The sequence below is a fragment of the Vanessa atalanta genome, chromosome Z, assembly GCF_905147765.1.
Source record: "Vanessa atalanta chromosome Z, ilVanAtal1.2, whole genome shotgun sequence".
Lineage (NCBI taxonomy): Eukaryota > Metazoa > Arthropoda > Insecta > Lepidoptera > Nymphalidae > Vanessa > Vanessa atalanta.
The window spans coordinates 3840731-3864826 of NC_061902.1; the positions used below are offsets into that span (position 1 = coordinate 3840731).

Sequence of the window (24096 nt, forward strand, 5' to 3'; positions counted from 1 at the left end):
TAATATTGCGCAAAACTAATTATTTTTACGCTTTGTTACGCGAATCTTACTCAATGCCCAATGAATTTTATTAATTCGTTTACAAAAAGCATTAAGTGACATGGAGAGAGTAGCTACAAAAAAGTTTTTAATCTATTTAATATCCCGATTTTATGCGTATATTTCGGATATAAGGAAGACTAAGTGTAATTGTTATTGATTCGGAGTGAGCGTAATTTACTATTCATGTAAAGGAACATCACGTTCAGGCGGAATAAGTATTTTCTGACATTACCTTTTAATGTAGCTTTAACAGAAACTTACACGTTGAAGAGTTATAACATAAAAGGCAAAATTATAAATGTAATCAAGATAAGATATGTTGTATTATCTTTTTTATTTATATTAAGCTCTTAATTACATACACATAATACACATTTAATAATTACACATATTGTTCGCGTAGTATGGCGGCAAGAATATTTCCGTTCCTCTGGGCAAATTTACCAGCCCTCCTGTCACCAGTGGATTTTGTGCTATTAACGAAGATTAGTAGTATTTTCTGTACTACTACCGAAAATAACTGCATAAATATGCTATATTACTGTAAAAAAATACAAATCGAAGCATACGTAACTTCGATAATATATAGGATCAATAATTATCAGTTTACATGTGATAACCTATTTAACAGTGCGAACGGTCGCCCATCAGCGTTAATTTACAGCGATGAATTATTACTGTGGCGCAGACATTGTGACAACTAATGATTATAATTTTATAGTTCACAATAAGGATGACCCAACAGCGCGAGTAATACGGAACGTATCTGGATGTTATTTCGTTTTCGTTTCGGAACGTATGTATATTCAATCACGAAGGCGCGGCTCTCCTACGAGTGAGTGACCTTCGTGCTTACAAGATAGCGTGCGTGAGACGACTAAGAGTAAAGACAGTTGAAATCATACATACAGTACAAATTAGACTATATTTGTAAAGTTTATTTTGTTACAATAAAAGAGTCGTAAGTGAATAGATCTTTACGATGGCTAAATAATTTAAATATTTTATTTGTAAAGCAATAATTACTCATGTAAGTCGTGTATCTGCAAGATGTTGACTGTATTACGCTTAACTGCGCAAACTGGTTCGCACAAGTACGCACAATGGCACATAAAAACGTTAGCTAGATTATCTTCAAAATTTTATTGGAAGTTCGTTGGAGTTAAAGCAAACCTTTTACACAGTTTTTGATGTAGTTCTTAGTTATGTTAAAAAATAAAATATTCTTAATATCCTTTATTATCTTATTTGATACGTTATATCATAAAGTTAAGTACACAGCTGTTTCTTTTAACGGCAGTCTAAACCTTCTCCTCAAAATGGAGAGGAGGCCTTAGCCCATTACATTTTATAAGGCCTGCCTTAGCCCAGAGTGGGAAAATTACTGGCTGTTGATGTTATTTACAAATATACTATGTTATATATATTATAAATACTATAACATATTTTTAGTACTAAAAGTAATAATAAAAAACTAATTAATTTGTATATTTTATTAAAGCGACATTATGCTTACAAGATGACTACTTAGTCATCATGTTTACATTAATCATCTCTCATGATTAATGTCGGAATAAAGACAGAAAAAAATACAAATTAGGCTGTATTTGTTGAAGTTTCAATTTAACGTCGAAGAACGCACCTTCACGAGTGAACAGATCTACATAAACAACTTTGAATATTTGTCCTGATAGACTGTCAAAGCTGAGAACGCAACGAAAAAAAAAGTTGCTATATATTGGCCATTACGCACACGCACACTAGTAAAATATTATTACGTTTGGTGTCAAGCGTAGCAGTCACTTATGCCAAGATATTTAAGGTAGCTCGAATGTTTTAATTTTTTTTGCAGTGCAACACTCTGTCTAGTTATATAAATAATCTAATATAAACAAGTAATTATTTTATTTATTGTTGCTAACCTTTCAAATGTTTATTTAGTACTATTTTATACATTCCAACGGTCGTTACCGACTGCATGAGACTGTTATTCTTCATATAAGTCTAGTTTCTCAAATGGTCGACGACCTGACAACGGGCCTTTAAGATAAAATACCTACTTTTTTAAATAGATATATTTTTCATCTCATTATAAGCCTCCAGTAAATTCACCATAAGCATGGGAATCCACGAATTACGTCTATTGTCCTTTGAATGACACTAACTCACTCACGGAAATAATGAGTTCAAATTACCGTTTAGCAGGAAAGTAATTGATATATAAGGTACTCCAGACAATTCAAATACCTATGCATAAAGTGCACACTAATGCACATTTAAGTGTTCTTTAGTGACCTTATTAATACATATAAAATATGTACTTATGCAATATAGTGGAAAAATCTTATAAGGAGAGAATAAAAATAACCGAGTTAAAGAAAGAGAGTTTGAGAAACGCTGTCTTAATCCAATAGGGATTGCCTCGACGCTACAATGTCATATAATTGCGAGGGAGCCGGTCGTGACATTAAACGTTTGTGTTTTCACTCTGCGGTCACACGAGCGGTAAAATACGCACTTAGTAGTTAGTTATAAGACAAGTTAAGTATTATACCTCAGTGGAAGTATTAAGTGAGTTTAACGTTCTTATGGTATAGAAGATTCAATGTTTTTAATTTGTCGTTTTTTTTAAGCTGAGCCGATAAATCAATTTTATCTTTAATTCAACTAAATATTTCTTTTTGGTTGTTTTGGTTTTTTTTTTTTCATTTTGTTTAATAGTAAATTCAAAAATAAACTTAAAATTACTATAATGTTTTCGATGTAATACTTTTGCTATCAAATTTGTGTTTGACGTTTAAATAAGTTTGAGTGTCACGTTTTTAACTCTTAAATTTGTTTACCACTATTATTCTATGAATACGTGTTATATGAAAATTATAGAAAATAATCCAAGATTATTATATTCAATATTTTCTCATATCCTGTAAATTTTCATATCTCTAAATTGTCTCTTTTCTATATATTTTTTATCTTGCTCCGTAATAAATGACATAATTATAAATATAAACCTATTTGGTCGGATAAAATTCTCATAAATGCCACAACACGATGTGCACAACACGAACACCAGCCAGTACAAGAATGATGTGCTACACATCACACATCACCAGCGTCACATCTTCAAAAGAAAGGAGGACTTTGCCCCGTATTGGGATATTACGAACTATATACATACATAGAATATTTTTACCATAAACATTAAATATTTTATATTATAAAATAATTCCTTATTATATCCAAAAAACGTAACGATCCTTTGAAAAACATGTGACCTAAGGCTTATATTCAGTTCTCGGTAAAAGCAAGCGTTGCGAACTTGCGAAGTTTAAACGTAGTTCTAGAGCAAATATCTCACTTAATGTTAATAAAAGGTTAATAAAAATATTAGAGGTGTGATTTAAATTATATAGTTTTTTTAAAAACTCTAAAAACAAAAGAAACATACCCTATGATAAAATGAGTTTATAGAAGAGCTAGACGGACTGGGAAATAGGCCAACTTTAAAAAAGGTAATCTAACATTATAAACATTAGTAATTGTCTAAATCTCATTGTCTTTGATTATTTTCAATTTTAATTTAAATTCATATTACACAGACAATTTTACTATTTTTTATATGTCATCAATATAATTCAATAATCCTAAAAGATGTTCAAACAATCTAAAAGGACTTCAAATCAATATATATTATACAATATATTGACCGTTGACCCGACAGAAGTAGTTCTGTCTTAACAATGAATATTAAATTCGAAGTAATATTTAAAGAAATCAAAATATACTGTTCTTGTAATGCTTTTTGATATACAATATGCTGCGTATACATTATAAACGTTACAATAAACCTTTTTTTTTAATATGTAATTTTCTGCACGTTTTTCATAATTTTTCTTTCCAAAAGAATATTTTAGAAATTATTAGAAACTTAAAAAAAATATGAAATAAATCGTTCTCAATTCAATTCAATTCTATGGCTTGACCAATGGATTCATTTATATATAAGTATGTACATATTAAATAAAAGCTGTTTTGCGCGATTTCCTCCGCATTAAGCTTTACGGCTTCGCTGCCGTTGGACGAAGCTTTATATTATAGTGTAACCTTTCCCCGTAAAAAAACTACCTAACTAGCTAGAAGATTTTACAGAACTGCCTCCTAGATCCTGAGCTGAGCACGTTCGAACCAAATTATGAGATTGATAATATTAGTAAAAATATATTGTAAATATTTCAAAATAAACACTAAAGTTACAATTGTCATTAAAAGTTCATCTTCAATATTAATATCGATTGATGAACGATTCACGGAATATGATTGACATTAGATTAAATCGACTCACGAAGCCCCCATTACACGGTAATTTCTGTGTCAATCAAATTGACAACGTTACTTGAGCTGTTTCAAAATGAATGAATGAACGCAGAGAAATCATAAATATTTTTTTTAAAGAATGACACATTCAATTGAATCGATCATTTGAATTATAAAATATAGTTTATCAATTTGACTCTCTTTATGTGACTCGTAAATCGTTTAGCGTGTTAATTGTCTTATTTGATATTAATGATTTATTTGACCCATATGAGTGTGTCGACGTAATTGAATTTACAAGCTTGTATTCATTCTGTGAACGTAAGAGTGAACTTTCTAGATAAAACATTTAATAACAAAAGCGTTGCTAGGTTACCGTTGATATCAAAATTCATGTGACCTCAACATAATATCTACCACATTTTTTATAATCTTGGGTTGAATAATATGTTTTTTTATCTATGCATAATAAAGTCATGTTTAAAAATTATCGGCAACGGATGTATATTTAATTTTTATCTATACTTAAAACTATTATTATTTAAATTGCCTAGATATAAAGCCGCAGATTCCGAGGTTTTAAGTTCAAATCCGCAAAAAAAAAGTTGTGTTTTTCAATCGAAAAATTGACAGTTATTAACAGACTTCGAGACTGTTTGAACGATCGTCATGACCGCCAATCAAATCATCTACTTTGTCGAAACTCGCCGATATATGACGGTGCAGCGCTTAATTCCTAGGCCGTTGAACTGAACGCCTTACGTATGTCGAATTCTGCTAGTATTTATGTAAAAAAGTAATCGTTGTTTTTTTTTGCGTTGTATACTTTAAGCCATTTATGTCTTCATCAGTATTCGAGCACCACGGTGACAAACGCTTCAAACTCTCTCCCTAAGAGAAAGGAGGATTTTGTGCTACTGGCTGTTTGGTAGACTATTTAACTTATGGTTTATATGTGTTGTTGAAGAAGATTCGGCATCTGAACTCTTTCTGATCGTGCTGGATTTGACGTTTTTATATGTCAAATTTGTTACACTCTGTGGTTATGGGACGCACACACACACACATAAAGCATGAAATGTTGCGATGTTTATTTATAAATCTAAAAATATTGTTAAAAATACAAAAATTTTACTTTAGCTAACAACTAAATTGGTCCGTGTATCGTTACAGCAAAAATATATCAACTCGGCGATGCTAATCGGAATGAAACGAAACTGATGTTCTGCCGAAGTTTACAACGTATACTTTTTTTTAATTTACCGGTACGAGTGTTCTGTTCTACTGGGAAGTTTTTCAAATATTTATAATCGCCGTCAACACGAGATATAGGGAGAAATAAAAAAAAATGGTTAACTACGTAGTTTGATGTATAAATAAACATGTACTTTTTTAATGATTGTTTATTTTTCGAATAAGTTGATGTCAATGTTTTAGATCATATATTATTTAAACACCCAATCATCTCTTAAATTATATCGGAACTATTTTACTGTATCTTGATTTTAGTCGTGTAATAAAATTAGTTATGGAATTGTTTGAGGAGCAGAGAAAATATCACTCGATGCGGACGGAAATACAGCCGGCAACCACTTATTTTAACGAGAATTGTTTTGTATTGAGTTGTGATTTACTAGCTATCTAAAGCATGCTTAAATAAATAAACAATATCGTAAAGTTTTTGTCATAATTTATAATCCTTCTTATTCATAGCCCACACTAGATAAAAATACTGTTGTGCTAAATTGAAAACAAAAAGTTCACAATCTCAAGGTACTAATATTTGTAAAACATTTTCAGTGTCTTGTTCACTGCTAGTGGAAGGTCTTCTCTCTTCTTTTGAAGAAGTGCCGAAGCTCATTCTGCATAATATACTCTATTCCTAACATAACAGGAAAAAAGCCAAACATACAATATTTGACCGCAAATTGATGCAATATTTAATTTTTATTAATTAGTCGAGCTTGATTAATCTATGATATTCACTATGGATTTGCGAAAAATGACATTTTGAACTTCGACGAATCTGATATTGGAAATTTGGAAGTAAAATTAAGGTAGAAATAAGTGGTTAAGTGCCGTTGTATTATAAATAAAGATACATTCATCATAAACTCTTAGAAGCGCACACTATAGCTGAGTTATTAGCAAATCGCATGAAATACGTAAATCTAAGGTTCGTTAATCTTTTTTCCTACTTCCATTGGAATAGGCTATAGATGATCCAATACAGTTTTTACAGTCGGTATTAATAAGTGAAACGTGTACAAATGTAAAGTGAAAAGTGTGTAAAGTGGGTAAAAGTGGGCATATTCTATTATTTTCATTTATTCTGCTGACATGTTGTTCAGTTTATCGACATGGAATTTTAAGACCGTAGAGAAGTTTTAACCGAACAGGCCGCTCTAATCGATGCAATTTAGCGAATTTGATCTCGTTAACTTAAACATTACACTCGCTTTACTCGCTACAAAACTTGAACGTACCAAATTTAGCCCACCTCTCCCTCGTCTTCTTTGTGTCTTTACAGACCGCACTTCAGTGGTTAAAGGTTACTGAGTGACTACGAGTGTAAAAGAGCGAAATTAGTTGTCTATATAGGATTATATTAGTTCTTATTGCTTAAGATAAGCAGATTGAGAGTTAAATAAACCAAACATTAAAAAAAATGTTTTGAGGGTATTTTGTATGATATAATATACAATGTAAGTAGACACGTTATAATTTTTTTATTAATAATATTCAAAGAGTAATAAACGAACAATTATATAAAACAATAAATAGACAACTTCTTTCTGATATAAAACTATTTGACTGTTGTATAATAAAATAATAAAAAAACGTTTAACTTTACAAGACTATTTTGCCTCTCAACAAAGTATTCATTTAACTGGTAAGCTCCAACGCCGAGTAACCTTTTAAAAAGAGACACAAAAAATGAGGCAGTGTGCTCAACAAATCAACTCGTGAAATCTTTGCGAGGACAGTTTCGATCTCCGCCACCAACGTTGCCACCGGCGTCACATCCGTGACATCCAATCGAGGTCTTCGTTAGATGTTATGGTAGATACTCAGATGGATTTAACAACATATTATATTTTTTATATAAATAAAAACGTATTGATACTAATTTTTTTTATTTTTTTTTTATATATATATTATTATTATATAGAAAATTATAAGAAATCTAAAACTTATCACGGAAAATCGAAATCTATCACAAGATATCTGAAAGGCGAAAGCAAAATGAAACCATTTGACACAGCGACCCCCCATCACAATGATTCTAAAAATTAAGAAAAAATATTTAAGATAATGCAACAAGAATAATAAGTATTTATTATTGCTGAGTAGCAATCACCCGTTATCTTCTTCTTCTTCCGGAAGCTTCTGTCAGACAGTATGATTCGTGGTTGAAGATGAATTCGTGGCAAATAGTCAGAACTGATTTGGTTTGACAATTAATATTTTTTTACAATCACAATGTTCTAAATAATATCATATTTTTAACAAGATTGATTATTTACTTGAAGTTAGATAGTTAAAATAAAATATTAATTAAAGTAAACTCTCGAAGGTAACTAGAAGTTTTTATGTTTATTCTGATGTTTCAAACTGCTTTCAACATATGTACATAATATCTCCTAATCCCAAGGACGAATCTCGAATGTAATTGATCATTAAATTAACTTACCTGTACGTGAAGTTCAATTATAATAATTATAATACGAAGCGTTCCGTCCGAAGAGATTAGCAATTCAGTCAGCTATATTTATACCCGTAGAAATTATTAATAAAAGTACTAATTTAAATAATTGAGCTCTGAACTTCATGTCATAATAAATTGAAATACTCTCAATTTTTTTTTTAATCTGCTTTTTTTTTTAATTGTCAGTGTGCAAAGGATGGTGCATTTTGTGTTACAGGTGATATCTGTTAATCTCTTCAGACGAAGCTTATTATAATGATTGAACTTCACGTTCATGTCAGTGCGTTTAAATATACATTATTCTATCTTGTATTTAAAATTATATGGGTGGAAATGAAACTATTTATTAAACTATTTATATGCGACTTTTATTTCGGCTACACGAATGACAGCAGCTTTGAATTAATAGAGGCTTAAATGCGTTTTTTATTAATAGGTCATAAGATTTTTTGTTATTCGTACATAATGAAAAATATTAATTTATGTTTATAAAGCGAACTCGTTTGTCACTTTATACTTTTAGAGTAACTTCTTGTTTAATGTATTAATGTAGAAAAGTGAAATTCGATATGACAGCGTTGTGTCCTATTGTGAAACAGAGGTATATTACCAACGCAAAAATAGAATTGTATAAAACAATAATAGAAACTGTTTGTCATTTTACATAGAAAATCTGATATCACTGTTATACTTTTTAGGTCAACCACATTTTTTTTAGCTGCAACTTTTTCATGCCATGTTTTTGAATTATGGTTAAATTTGGTTATTATTTTTCAACAAAGCGCGTATTGGAGAGGCCAGAAAAATTAATCGACCTGTTAATATGGGGTGGTTGTTAAAAAATACGGCCACATAGAACCTTGTGCTTGTAATTTTAAAACGCGACAAGGTTCATTATTTATTTGATAGAAATTTTATATTTACAGCTCTACATTTCATTTCATATTTTTCATCGTAATATTGCACTTATCGTCATTGAACTCTGCAGAAAATAAAACTAAGAATACATTTCAACAGTCATCTGTAGTACGACTGTAGTATTGTGTACAAACGCAGGTGCACTCTATTCCCAAGAAGACGGCGTACCTTCACGAGCAAAGACCAATCGTTTTACGGTCTTTCCGAAGCACGATTGTATAAAACTTTGAACCTTTTAACTCCGATCTGAGAATTACTTGAAAGAAATGACCATTAAACCCACTTGGGATTCAAAATAACAAACAAAATATTCATTATAAAAGTTCGCCCTTATATTTTTCTGGAATGTTACACGAAGTCATTGAATGTAAAGATACAGCCAATTAATGTTCTCGATTGGAACTGACAAGATATTCAGTACGAAATACATGATCATCTCGAACTCGGGACCTCGGGATCCGTTATATAAGCAAGCCACTAGATTAACGACGCAGTCATTGGTGCTACAACAATAATTAGCATGACTGACAATAGCAATGATTATAGCTCGTGAGTAATTATTCGAAATCATCCTCAGTACGTTTTATGCGATGTGAACTGTATCAATAAAAATATTTAAAGGCTACATGTATCGAAATAGCGTTTCACAATACATCGATTATCAACATATCCCCGATGACAAACGAAGTGATTTCTTATAGAATATTATAGTACAGCTGACATTTTAACTATTAATCGTTGAGTAGGTTTTTTAATAAGTCAATAAGAAATATATAAAATGAGTAAGGTATGGTTGGTAAAGAGTAATGAACAAATTATTTTGTATTATAGTTTTATGTTATAAATCAATGAAGTTTGAATTAGTTAAACAATGTGTGCTCCTCGTCTATGTAACTGTAAGTCGATATTTACACATTGTTTTATAATGTACAACGAAAGTACATTTGTACGCAATCATATTTCAAATATCCTGGGTAAACAAATACTTCTTGTACTACTATAGTTATAATCCGTATGGTTTATAAATTACTTACCAATAAAAATATTAAATGTGTAAAGTTATGTTATGGAATCAAAAATTTTACGTAAATATTAACCTAATTTTAAGGATATTATCATTAATAAATGGGTGTAATAATTTTTTTAATGAAAATGTTTTTATTCAGTGTCATTGGCTCTTATATGTGTATACCTATTTTGATTAAAAATAAATAAAATAATGAAAACCATATATACTCATCCGACGGGCATGTGAAAGATTAAAATCGTAAGTTTTCGCTCGTTACTTAATAATGCAAAACTCGGAAACTTACCAGTTTAACTTTGTAGTTTGAGTTATCTTTACATAATTTTAAAGAATAAGTCAGTTATTTCTTAAAATATCTTAACATATTAACATGTTAAATTTGTAAAAAATTAAAATATAAGTTTTTAAGAAAAAAGCTTCAATTGGTAAACATGATTATATGTAGCAACACTTTTGTGAGATTTAATATGTGGTGGCGTCACTGTTTGCGGCGCAGAGGCGGTCTCGGGCGACTTGTGACCGACCGTTGCGGAGTCAGTCTCGCTAGTCACTCGCATCGCGGCCCTCGCAGTCGGCAGTGCACTGCGGACGCGACCACCGCCAACCATGCGGCCTCCAAACTTACTCAAGTTTTACCTCTTCCTAACTCTCATCTACCTATCCTACGCTGAAAAATGCCCTCCCAAGTGTCAATGCGTACACAACTCGGTTCGTTGCCTCCACCAAGATCTCCAGGCGATTCCGAAAACTCCCGACGAAGCTCACACTTTGTAAGTATTCAAACTTGAGTTCTTAACGTCTATTTATAAAGTTGCGTTATTAATATGCGAGCGAATGCCGATGCGAAAGATTTTTACGAGTAAATTTTGGGCATTGCGATTATCGGTTCGATTTACTGCGATTAATTTTTGAAGTGAGATGGTTCGATTTTTAAACTCAGTGTTCGAAAATTGTAAAAGTTTAAATCGAAAATCAGCGTGTAGATTTGGACTTGTATTTCGTGACACAGTTTTGTTGGAAACTTGAAGGTAATGTAATTTTATTTGACTTATTGCAAATTATCGATAAATTAAATACAAAATACCTGTCGCGTTCGAAATACAAATAGAAATATATCGTGATATGTGCGTAATTTCAGTAACGATATTTTTTGCGTATTAAATTAATCTTTTAAAATTTAAAGTCTTTTTCTTATTAAATAAATATATATAGTTTATAATTTGCGACAATATAAATTAAAAAGCGGCAAATTGACCACTAAAAAGAATTATACTAATAAAATAATTATTAGATCAAATTGACAGTTTACTCCCACTTTAATTTTTGTTTTTTGTAATGTGGCATAAATTGAAATATTATTATATTTTGCTCGTCTGCGATACATTGAAAATAAACTTTGTACGTCTTTTTAAACACGTTTGCATTATTCTTTGCGAAATAATTCTTTAAATTTTTAATTTTGATATGCTTTGTAGTGACATAAACGAAAGTTTAATAAATCACTAGAACAAATACAGTTTTGTATAAGAAAATCGGAAGTAATTTATTATTAAGAATAAATTAATAAATAAATCTTATTATTCATTAAAAGAATACTTTTTTAGAAAAAAAAACGCCTGGATTTAGGAGTTTCTTGCCGTTTCTTCTCGTTGGAAGCTGCTTTCGGAAACGGTGGTAGTATTTAAATATTGACGATTCAAAAACGCTTCATTGTGAGTTTACTTGAATAAATTGATTTTGATAATATATATTAGATCCCATTGTATTACAAGTAAGAATTGGTGATATATAAATTTATGAAAGAGTGACGTGACATAATGATAACATTATCTTAGTAGGCATACTATGTCGATAAGCTATACTTTAGCATAGAAGTCGATGTATTGCGGAATCGGATATAATTTAATTATTTAATTCATAAAAAAATTGTTCTAACTTATGTGACGCTAAACGAAGCCGACGGGACGGTGTACTGATAAATAAATAAATAAATAGATAAGTAAAAAACATCGTTAATCTAATAACAACGTTATGAACTCCGACTCTACATGTTTCACGCCTAATATGAAGAAAACGAGCGACAAGTGATATATTTTTAAAATTTTTAATCGTGCTCAGGACACAATTTCCTTTATTTTACGAGACAATTTCGTTCATAACTTTGAATAACAGGAAAACGTAAATAAAAGTTATCTATGTATATGCAAATAAATGCACTAGGGAACAGTAAAATGTAACAGACGTAAAATATACATTAAATATCTCGACGATACTATAATAACAGATTGAAACACACTAGGAATCGTAGTAATTAATTACAGTTACGTACAACTAATATTATAAAAATAATATTCCACAGACGATTTATATTTACCAATATATTCATGTATATGTGTGTGTGTGCGTGTATTGAGGAAAATTATTATTAAACCTAGATGGTCCCGTGCCTTGAACATACGAATATTAAGCAAAGATTGCTGGTTCATAGTCGGACAAGTGTATAGTTTATTTATGTTTAGCGAAGAAGAAAATCATGAACCTGTATGTGTCGGATGTCATTCTATCGCTAATGTTCGCGAATTGTGAATAACAGCAGAGTGGTGCACAAACTCCAGACCTTCTCAAGAAGCGAAGACGTCTTAGCCCACCAGTATTTAGCGCAGTTACTTAAGTAGTAGTACTGAAACAGGGCACAGTACACTCTTTTTATGTCTAAGTCTAAAGATAAAGCTTAGCAAAGTATATTTTGTATACCAGACAGTACACCCTTTATATAAAAAATAGACACGATAAATGAAAAATTCGTTACTGTTAAAGTACAATGTAGCAGTGTTCGTCAACGTATTACACATGTTGTCTATATTATAATCGTATGCTTTTCACACCGACCGGATACATGTGAAATTGTCATATTCCCTCGAATCGACATTTTATTTGACGCAACGCAACGTCTAGTTCCTTCGATTTCCAGATCGTAACTTATTTATATGACGTAAACATATTTGAAGTCAAATAAGTAATGATTTTATAAGCTCTTGATAGTAATGCGACGTTTTTGATAAATGGTCTTTGTTTTTGTATCTACTCGTGTATTTGTAACTAACCTTATAAACATAGGAAACATTTTACAAGAATAATATTGTAGATAGAACATCGAACTATAATTTTCTATTCGATGTACGAGGAATACTTACAATATGAGGGAAGCAATTAATACATTTTTAATGAATGATTTTGAATACTTGTGATTTGTATATAAATTACATACATAATATACATAATATATAAATGTATACAATACAATTGAAATTAATTGATTTTATGTTCGATTCTTTACAAACAATCTACAATGCAATAAACTCAAAACTATGTTGAATATGTCGGATAAAATCATATCGACTGGGTGTGTTACCGGCATGCCCCACGTACCTACCTAGTAGTTAGTACCTACCTACGCTATAAACGATTTATATGTTAGATTGACAAAAAAAAACCCGCTGAGTTTCTTTCGCCGGTTCTTCTCAGGTCAGGGTGTTTCCTTTTCCGAACCGTGGTAGTGTTTAATTTGACTATCAATAAGTATGTGTAATGCTTCTATATTGAATAAAGGAATTTGAGTTTGAGTTTAAGTTTGAGTATAGTATTATTCTACCCTTGCGAAACAGTGACGGATAGTTAATATTTTATGAAAGAAATAGAACGAATCGAATAAAAAGTCGATATTTCCAATACGTTCTTTATAAAGGCGAAAATACGTGTTAACGATACTTACGCTTCATTTAGTCTTTCATATTATTTACAATAAATATTATACGCCTTAAGGCTGGCCACAATTCTATCATAATATATAGGTTAATTTTAATTATTAATGAAAAATAATGTTATTACAGTAGGTCATATAATTTTGTTCACGGATACAGTTTGATTTTACGACGGGAACTCTTTAATTTACCTCTTGTATATCACTAATGTACTTATAATATATCAAGGTTTTTACTCTGTGTCGCTATAATACATACACTTTTTTTAAATAATCAATATAGTTAGGCATATTGGCAAATGAGCCAACTGGGCCACTGTGCATGGTCATTATTACTTTAGAATTATTAATTCAGTCCTTATAACACCAATGCACCTCCAACCTCGGCAACTAAAAAGTTATTTACATTGCACCTGTAATTCCTGGTTCACTCACCTTGTAAAGCGAAACAAAACAATACCTATCATTGCTGTTTGGCGGTAGAATATGGTGACTGAGTGTTACCAAGCCAGACGGGCTTGCACAAAACTCTACAACAAAGTGTACGGATACACACATTAGATTTACAATTATACAAACGATTCTATTATTATTATGTATAAATATATTTGTGAATAATTTCCATTTGTTTCGCTGATTGCATAATAATTATTCAATTTAAACATACTCAATGAATAATTAAGGATTATCGTATTATTTAAAAGGATTAAATGTATTTTAAACAAATTAATTATGCGTGACAGGTCATTCTAAATATATTAAATCTAATTGCGTATCGATTAAAGTTTTTAATTTTATACAAAAGGTGAAATAATATATAAACGGTTTAATTCAATTTGTATAAAAAAATCTATACAGACCATGATGATGGCCTAAAATCGAAATTCCGATTATCTCGGACAAAAATTCAATAGACTACTTTTGCATATATAAACTTGATTAATTTTTTTTTTATCCAAGCTGAAAGTTTTTATTATAAAATTATATTTAATTCTAAATTAAGATATAATGTTGTTCAGAATATTGATGTCATATTAAATAAATTACTTGCACTTTATCACGCAAATTATTTTTCCTTGGCTCCCAGAAGCTTCATTGAGATAAATGAACGCCGCCTTGTTTATAATTTAAACAGTGCTTTATTTCTTTAGTTGCAATCATTCTCCAGACACGTTCTTTGTGTACGTGGACCTTAAAAATATTTAATGTTATAGGTGACAAATGAGCGGAAGGTTAATTGAATTATCTACAATGATTACTCGGTGGACACATCCAGTAATCACTCATTTTCTCAAAATTTTCGAATTTCCACAAAACTTGTTCTATTATTAGAACGGTACTGTAAACTTTTAATGAAATGTACGTTACTTCTGTAACACCCGGCAGTGCAATGTGTCGAATACCTAATATATCCGTCGTATCGGATCTCCATTCACAGAAGTCACACAGCCCTGATTAATTTACAAGTCAGTCTGATTCCTTGTTCATACGTATAAATATAAAACGGGTAACGTGGGAGTCTGTGTAAAGTAAAAAACTTCCTCGATTTAACAAATTCTTCGAAATCTCCTTGAACCGCCCATAAGAGTCAATATAAGAAATACCTTTACATTGCGAATAACCTCTTTATAACGAATTCTTAGTTGAGAATTGATAGTTATCAAGAAAAACTATAATTACCTCTAATTACCGAATTTTGTTAACCCTAAATCTTTATATAACGTTCTCACCAACGTATTACCCTTAATCTCATAGTATGTGATTTATATCGCGACAGGTTTCAACACGCTTTTTTTTCGTAAAACTATCATGGTTGTTTGATGGAATATAATCTAAACACTTCTGCTCGTCACTATTGTTAAAGTTTCATTCTGAAATGGCTCAGAAACGTAAAAGGTGTTCCTTATCAGTCGTATAAAGCGAGACATCATTAATTATCCATTACATTTTTATGGTTACTACATTACGTAACACAATTATGATCCCAAGGCGGGCAAAAATAACTCCTTCACAACTCGCGTAATATAATATATATATTGCTAAACGTAACGTGTGCTCAGACAAGATACAAATATAAAGAGAAAACTTACATTTCCAAGATTAAGCCATCCTTTTAGTTTATAATAATGTTAAGTTATGAACACACTCACCGGCGGACTAAAGTTTAGCGCACTCTAACTGAACTCGCTAACTTCCTCATGCCTCATTTTCATTGTAATCATCTTTTAAAACACTGCTGTTATAATTAATTATTTCTACGCGTGACATACTGCAATTACTTAATAAGACCCGCGATAGTCCCGTGGTTGGAATACGTGAATCTTACCGAAGATTGCGGATTTAAATCAAGGAAACCAAAATTGAGTTGTTATATTATTATGCTTAGTAAGCTTTTGCCCAGCAGTGGGAGTGGTAGTTATAATTAAGAATCATTATTATCGAATAGACAATATCATAATAGTGGGGTCGATAATAAAACGAATTCTTGAAATCGATAAGTGGTATTTTCTTTTTTTTTAACTCGTAGTATGTAGAATTATATCAAAAAAATATTGCCTGACTGTCTTACATATTAACGCAATCAAATAATAATTACAGTTACGAGAAGACATTCAATAAATAGTCGATAGAATGTTATTTTGAATGCAGAAATAGTATTCGAATGAAAAATAAAATTATTCAATCGATACGAAATAACGATTTTGTGCCAAAACAAAATCCTAGCAGTTGAGACGCTACGAATCCAAGACTAGTTTAATATAATTCCGCGAAGTAAACAATTTAACAATAATTGAACAGATATTGTTTGAAATAAAAATTATTACAATAATTTGTATGTAAGCTATTAATAAGCCATTTAATTTTTTAATTAGCGTGAAGTTTATATCCTGCCTGTGAAATCCTGATAATCTGAATTGCTATTCAACCGCGAAATCACGGTAAATTTTTTGCCACTATCACTTGATTTATTCCTACTGAATTTGTTTTTATTTTTATCGTTATAAAATTTATTTTTAAAGTCTTCTTTTAATCGTAACGATTGGCGACTATATATTAGCTTTATTTTCAATACGTTTGAATAAAACATAACAATATATTATATGTAAGTATGTTAGATAGTAAACACGAATAGATTTAAAGTGTAAAAAGAAATCAAAACAACTTCAACCATTTGCTCCTCGTTTTAATAGATATTTTAAAACGAAGCGTTTATTGTTGTTTCTTTTTGTAACGTTCAAGGTGCAAACGTGCCTTTGGATTTGCTAAACCTGTTTCTATGTGCAGCAAGACTAAGGTTCGTTTGAGAATCGAGACTGAAAATCAAAATTGTATGAATCTTTTGCTATTTCCTATAAAATCTTCAAAAGTCTTTCTTTCGTTTATGATATACATTTTAGTGATTTTCTCAAAAAAAAAAAACGTTTAAGAACGTTGAAAATCAGAAATATTTTTTTAGAATTCAGGTTTTTTTTTTAAATATTTAATAATACGTTCGAAATTTAAATGATAAATATTTAAATTTCTTCTTAGTTATCCTGTCAAAAGTAGTATAAAGCTGTGCGGAAAGTATAAATATGCTGAAAATGCTATTAGTATTCAACGATTCTGTCACCGTAACTGTCTGTGGTTAAACCGGTTATACGTGGTTAATTTGGAATAACTTTTGCGTGTGGTTTAAAACCACTTCGGAGCGAGCATGTAGTGGCCGACCACGAAAATAGGCAAGACAAAAATTAGTAGGAATAAGGAATCTATGTTTGGGGTTTTAAACTAGGATCAAATTATATTGGCCACTGTGGCAATATAATGAGTATTCAAATAAAATATTTAAGGATTTTGAAAAGTTATTTGAAGAATTGTATTCGTTTCAAAGATTGCGTTTTACAGCCAATAAATAATATGATCAGATATAATGATATTTATTTAATTTTTCAATTATGTTTTGAAGTAAATACTCAGGAATTTTATGCTACAGTTGAAATTACTTTTTAAATTGGTGAAAGGACTTGGAGGGTAGTCCACCACGCTGTTCATCTTTTATTTATTTACTTCTAGTTGGTAGGCAAGCTGGCTAATTGGTCACTTATCGTAAGTGGTTGCCGCCCATACATATTGGCGCTGTAAAAAATATGAATCATTCCTTACATTGCAAATGCAAGAAAAAATAAAAAAAAACAGCCCAGATTTTAACCCGCGATTTCAAGTATAACCCACAATTAGGCCATCTCTTTTAATAGTTATCAACGATAAATTAAGTGAACGGAACTTTTAAAAACGAAACAGTGACAATTTAAATCATATAAATGCGTCGAAACCTAAACACAAAATGCCATAATTTCAGAATTATTACGTTTTTAGATTTCAAAAATTAAAATGGATTTGTACTATTTTTGAATGTCTTTTTTTACGGCATTGGTTGGCGGACGAGTATATGGGCCATCTGATGGTAAGTGGTCAACACCGCCCATAGACAAAGGCGCTGTAAATAATATTAACCATTCCTTACATCACCTATACGTCACCAACATTGGGAACTAAGATGTTATGTCCCTTGTGCCTGTGATTACACTGGCTCACTCACCCTTCCAAACACACAACAATACAGAGTGCTGTTATTTGGCGGTAGAATATCTAATGAGTGGTTGGTACATACCCAGACGGGCTTGCACAAAGCCCTACCACCAAGTAAAATGTCTTCTTTTACAGTCAATTGCCTAACTCTGGTCACATAAGGTTTTGTACGAATTACTTTTAAATACTCTGTGACTTAATTTTAGTTTATTTTTATATATTAATATCTCAAAGCCACAGTCGTCGTTCTGTAAATGTCAATCGATCATCGCAGGGTAACAAGTCGAGGGAGGCGTATTGTAACGCACTTATACACTTTACAAGATGTATCGTATTTGATATCTTTATTACTATGACTAAATACGAATATGTTAAATATTGTTCTTATCATTATAAGCGATATGGCTTATAATAACTTTGGATATTAGTGTGAGAAAAGAATTGTAAATATTTTCTCTTTTAAAACATGCAATAAAATTTTAGTTATTCAAGAAATATTTCTCTCGATACTTGGTTAAGCATTGCATCCTCTGATCATTGAAAAACCCACGTGTGCCCTCTCTAATTTGACTGAGTTCCACGTATCGCATTCTCTAGTTCATTTGGTTATGTATTCAACCAGACCGGTACAACTCTGTCATATCTACGTGTCGTACAAGCAGAATATATTCACCACAAAGGTTCTGTTTCGGTGTAGTAACGTTTCATGTTCACAAGTAGAAACAGTTTAAAATTTTGATCTATCGATACCTTAAATGACCAATTGGAATATAACAACGAAATCTTTGTTACATTTCTATGTATTTGAAGGTATTATTTATAAATTCAATTGCCTATCAATCTGCTTCATCTAGTAGCATAAACTCAGATCCAAATCTGTGAGCTAATAAATGGTTTTATGTTAAGAATTTCTTATCAGAAGTTTGTAGTTAGGAAGTTTGACATTGTTACACGCAGTGTTAAGCTCTCAGTCTGGCACCTGAGCTCTTTGCTCTTATCCTGGTCACGTCAGATTGCCGGACATACATGATCGGACTTTGAGTATAAAGGAAAAGGTAGGTGACATATATTTGTGGGCACAGTTTTGTCACTATGAAATCTCCTGCGTTGAGAGTTTCTTTTTGAAATTAACCTAAGTGAAAACATAATGGGTTGGGATGACATTATTTTATTATATTACGTAATGTTTCATAAACTATTAATATAATAGCGATTGGAACTGCTTGATTTATACAGATACAGACAGTCAAAATAAGAGCTAAAATTGAACCCGGTATAAGAATAAAATAGTTTGAAAAGCAGAATCTTGTGTAACATAATAATGAAATAAGCGTACAATCTGCAATAGCTCGGAGAAAATATATTACACTTAATATAAAGTTCACGATCTCAGTGCAATATATTTTGTACAATCACGTTAAAAATTAATGCCTGCTTATGTCGAGTAATATATTTAGAAGTCGCAACGTGATTTTACGTAAAAAGTTTTAGGTTATTATTTAATTAGTTTCTTGTCTCGCGTTCGCACTGATGAAAATAGATCATAAGATCTTTCAAATATCGTAACACACACTTTTACGCCACCCGTACAGCTTCCCAGTTGTCATATTTTTTTCATTATTTTATCAGGGTGTCATATATCAGCCAATTTACACATAATCTTAATGAATTGTTACACCAAAACCTTCCTCATGGAACAATCCGTCTATTGGTGAAAAAAATATTCTTTATTTTCGTGTCAACAGTGACGTGGCGCTGTCCTGCTACCATTCCACGTCTTAATTTGTACGTACATTTAAATTTTATTTATTTTAGACGACAAAATACAAAAAATATGCATTAATTAATCTTTCCACAGTTTTTATTCAGTCTGTGTAAAACACACTACAACGATTCGGTACATTTCGAGATAAACTCGAACAAAAAAACATTTCATGCCCTTTTTATTACTCTGTTCAAACCAAATAGTGAATTTATATTTAAAATGGCGATGGAAGGCGCAGGGTTCTGTGTTATTGTTTGACGGATTCGAACACTACGGTGTTGAACGTGATGCGAATTCATGTTTCATATTTAAATTATTTATAGATAGCGTTACACAACGATGCTGAACAGTATTAAAATTGAAATTCATTCATTGTTATTTTCTCTGTACGTACCGAGCATGTACGGAGTAAATCCGACCTACCGATATTATCAATCAACTATAAAATGTTTCAAACGAGCTACTTTGCCGTGGGTCGTATCGTTGTACGCTCTCAGTATACGGCGGCGGTGTTTGTGTCTCATTGTTATGATGTAAAGAAGAAGTCTGGTGTAGGTATTGTTTGTAGACAGTAAAGTGAACCTTGTTCCGATACAAACTAATGTAAGTTAATACAGAGCGTTTTTACTGCGTGAGATTATTTTAAACAAAAGTATTTTGTATGATAGCTGTAATATTCGTGCGTGTCTCAAAGTAAACATAACTTAATGACCAAAGTAAAAATTTGGAGATAATTCCACCACCCTTAACTTTGAGTTACTTTGTGTAATAAAATAACGTCACTCAGTAAACATTTGCTAATATATCCCGTTCCGCCCACGCAAAGTCAGAATGCATAGCTTATACTAACAGATTTCAACGTTATAATAGGAACTCGGGGCTCGAGTCGAACATCCGATACCATGTCGAATAATGCGAGATATGAGCATATTTATTAGAGCTGAAATATTAGCCTTGTGGATAGAACATGCTTATATAAACCTCTAGTACCGATTTGAAATACGGAATAAATTCTATAATATATTTTTCACAATTCATATCCACCGGTTTTTTTTTTTTTGTAATTCTAACACATGCTTTTCGCAATAATTGTGTATGTAAACACTAAAAATATATTTCTCTTACACATAAGGCACAGATAATAATATCTTTAGTGAGAAGAGCATTATGTTTCGTTTAGTTAAAATTAAAAAATATTGTCTGCGTGTTTTGATACTAGGTACATATAACCATCGAACGAGATTCATACACTTACAGTTTTTGTAATTTTATTTGTTTGAAGTATATAGAGTATTCATTTACAATCTAATGAAAGCTTACGAGCATCGCGTTGTTTATGGTTTCATTGAGTATATAATTAATGTTATTAAATGTCAGCGAAGTCTCACGTAGATTCATTCATTTTAAATTATTTTACGGGCCAATGTGTTTTGAGAGTGTCAAGAAACGAAAAAAAGTAATAATGACATTTTTGACAGTAACATTGGATATTTTACTGTCAAAAATGTCGGTTTGACGTTTCTTCACTCTGACGCAAACTTCAGGCTCTTTTGTGTAATGCATGGGCATTTTTCGTAAGCAAGACGTGCCTGGTGGAGCGTCGTTACTTTATTATAATAAATCGAAAGTGCTGGTTGTATTATTGTTATATTGTAAAACCTTCAAACACGTGGTTTTAATTCTCCTCGCACGCCTACCCACGATCGCTCGGTAGCCACAGATGGATACAGAAGATAATGATAATGGCAATGTGTCGTTATATTTATTTTTAATTATTATTTATTACAATTGGAAGGATGACTGACGAATGGATAGTAAATATTCGCAATGAACATTGGTAACTAAGAAGTTATGTCGCTGTGCTTGTACATTGCTTCACGAATGGTTTAGATCGGAACACCGCAATACAAACTCTTTAGCGGTAGAATAAGTTAGAATGAGTGAGCGGTATCTATTTAGATACCTTTGCGACAAGTGATAATATTATTCAGAATATAATACTCACTATTAGATTTAATTCTGGATTGTTTATCGTCATGAATCAAGAATCATTTGACAATCTTTTCATTTTAGTTTCAGTTTCAAGTAAAACGCTTATCTTGACATTCTGTACTACTGACTATTATTTAAAATACATAAAAACTAATATCCAAACTTCATATTAACAAAGAGTTCAGTGTACAAATATCTCGCCTCAATTTTTATAATCGTAACATAAAATCAACATCATAAATTTAAAATATATATAATTACTTATTTATTTCATCCTTGAGCGTTTCATACGGAAAATAGTAATAACATGACAAAAAGCAAACAAAAAGCTGGTGATGGCACAATAGCCCTTTTATCATATGTGATGTGGAATTATAACCAAACATTTTCCAAAAACGCGGATAGCGACCAGACATCTTTAAGTCCATCACAATGAAACCTAGTGCTTAAATACGTTTTACTACACATACCACTAATCCCAAAATCTTAGTAGATAGATATAATGTATAACTTTACCCTATTACAAATAAACCAATGTATTTTATGTGCGTCGACTCTTTAATGGCTAATGATTGACACCATGACTATATCAGTACGGATTATCGTACTTAAATATTCATAGTCTTATCTGCTTAGTATACGTCTGAAGTTTGTTCGTTAGCTACACATGTGGCATACGGACACGACGCATATAAATTGTTTTTTGAGTTACCTCTATACATCATTCTACTATCGGACCGAAACGTACATAAGAACCAGGAACTCGTTTAGAATTCAAAGGAAGTATCGTGGTTATATTTTTTCAAATTTAAACTTCGACTACTTAAATCATACTCAACTATATAAAGTAAGACCGAAATTACTTGAATTTCAAATAATATTTTATCTTATTCATATGACTGTTTTGAAAATTAGTATATTTGTTATTAAGACACGCTCGTAATGTGAGTGATGATTCCAATAACATTCAGCATAGAAATAGATGTCATCGTTAAATAGTTATAATTAATGTTATAAATTTCAGATTTTGTGACTATGCGAAGAGTTATCTTACGAACTACAGCCTATAAATGAACTAAATTCATGATGATATTCATTCACTACGTCGGATAGAGTCGTGCATCTAGACATACTTCACGGAATCCGTTACGTGAATAGTTAAGGTTACCAAAAAGTCCTGTATGATTTTATCCTCATTAAATGTTCAAAAAACAATTCCGCGATAGCATATAATCTATGTATTTACATAGATTATATGCTATCGCGGAATAATATATTTATATATGTCGGAGGAGCAGGATGCCGAACAGTTAGATTCGGGGATTGATCCGACATTTAGAAGACTATGTGGGCGTGCAATGGAGATATTCACAAAATAAGACGTATTTAATATCGTATAATCACTGTATTATTTGATTCAATAATCGTACACCACAATAATATCAAAAGATTACCATAATTCATCTGGATTAAGAGCAATTGGGTTTGCAAGCAACCATCGCATTCGAATCGCTTGTCAAAACATAAAGACTCGCGTTGCCATGACACTTACAACTCCATTCGGGGTGACCCGCTCTTAAAAGTAAATCAGCCATCAAACATTATTGCCACCTATTAATTAATTATCCAAATCAACAATCAAAGTAATCTCGCCCCGTTATATATTTTATTTTTTTCAATAAGCTTAAAATATTTTTGGAGTAATAGTGAAATAAAAACTTTCGCGCAACGAAAATAATGATGGTGACGGTAAGCGGTGCGATGGGATGTGAAGCCCAAACTAGGCGTTTTGTATAAAAAAGACTCTAAAAAAGTTTTGTATAAGACGAATGAGAAAGTACATGTTAGACCTCACAGCTCGGGCGAATAGATCGGTTGGCAAATGTTATATCTAATTCATTAAAAGTTAGCCCGATGCAGTTCTAATTTTACCCTTACGAAGTCGGAACGGTAAGGTAGTAAGACTTAAAGCAAGCGCAGAGTAATTTTCTCTCATA

General features: G+C 31.3%; 1 protein-coding gene across 1 annotated transcript in view; it reads left to right on the plus strand.

The window, feature by feature from the left end:
- Nucleotides 1-9862: 9862 nt before the first annotated feature.
- The window catches only part of LOC125075881 (peroxidasin), a 70008-nt gene continuing 55774 nt past the window's right edge, over nucleotides 9863-24096 (plus strand). Inside the window, exons 1-2 of the mRNA XM_047687711.1 lie at nucleotides 9863-9867; nucleotides 10558-10780. Of these exons, the coding sequence (XP_047543667.1) occupies nucleotides 10617-10780 (164 nt within the window). The 5' untranslated portion in view covers nucleotides 9863-9867; nucleotides 10558-10616. The remainder of the gene's footprint in view (nucleotides 9868-10557; nucleotides 10781-24096) is intronic.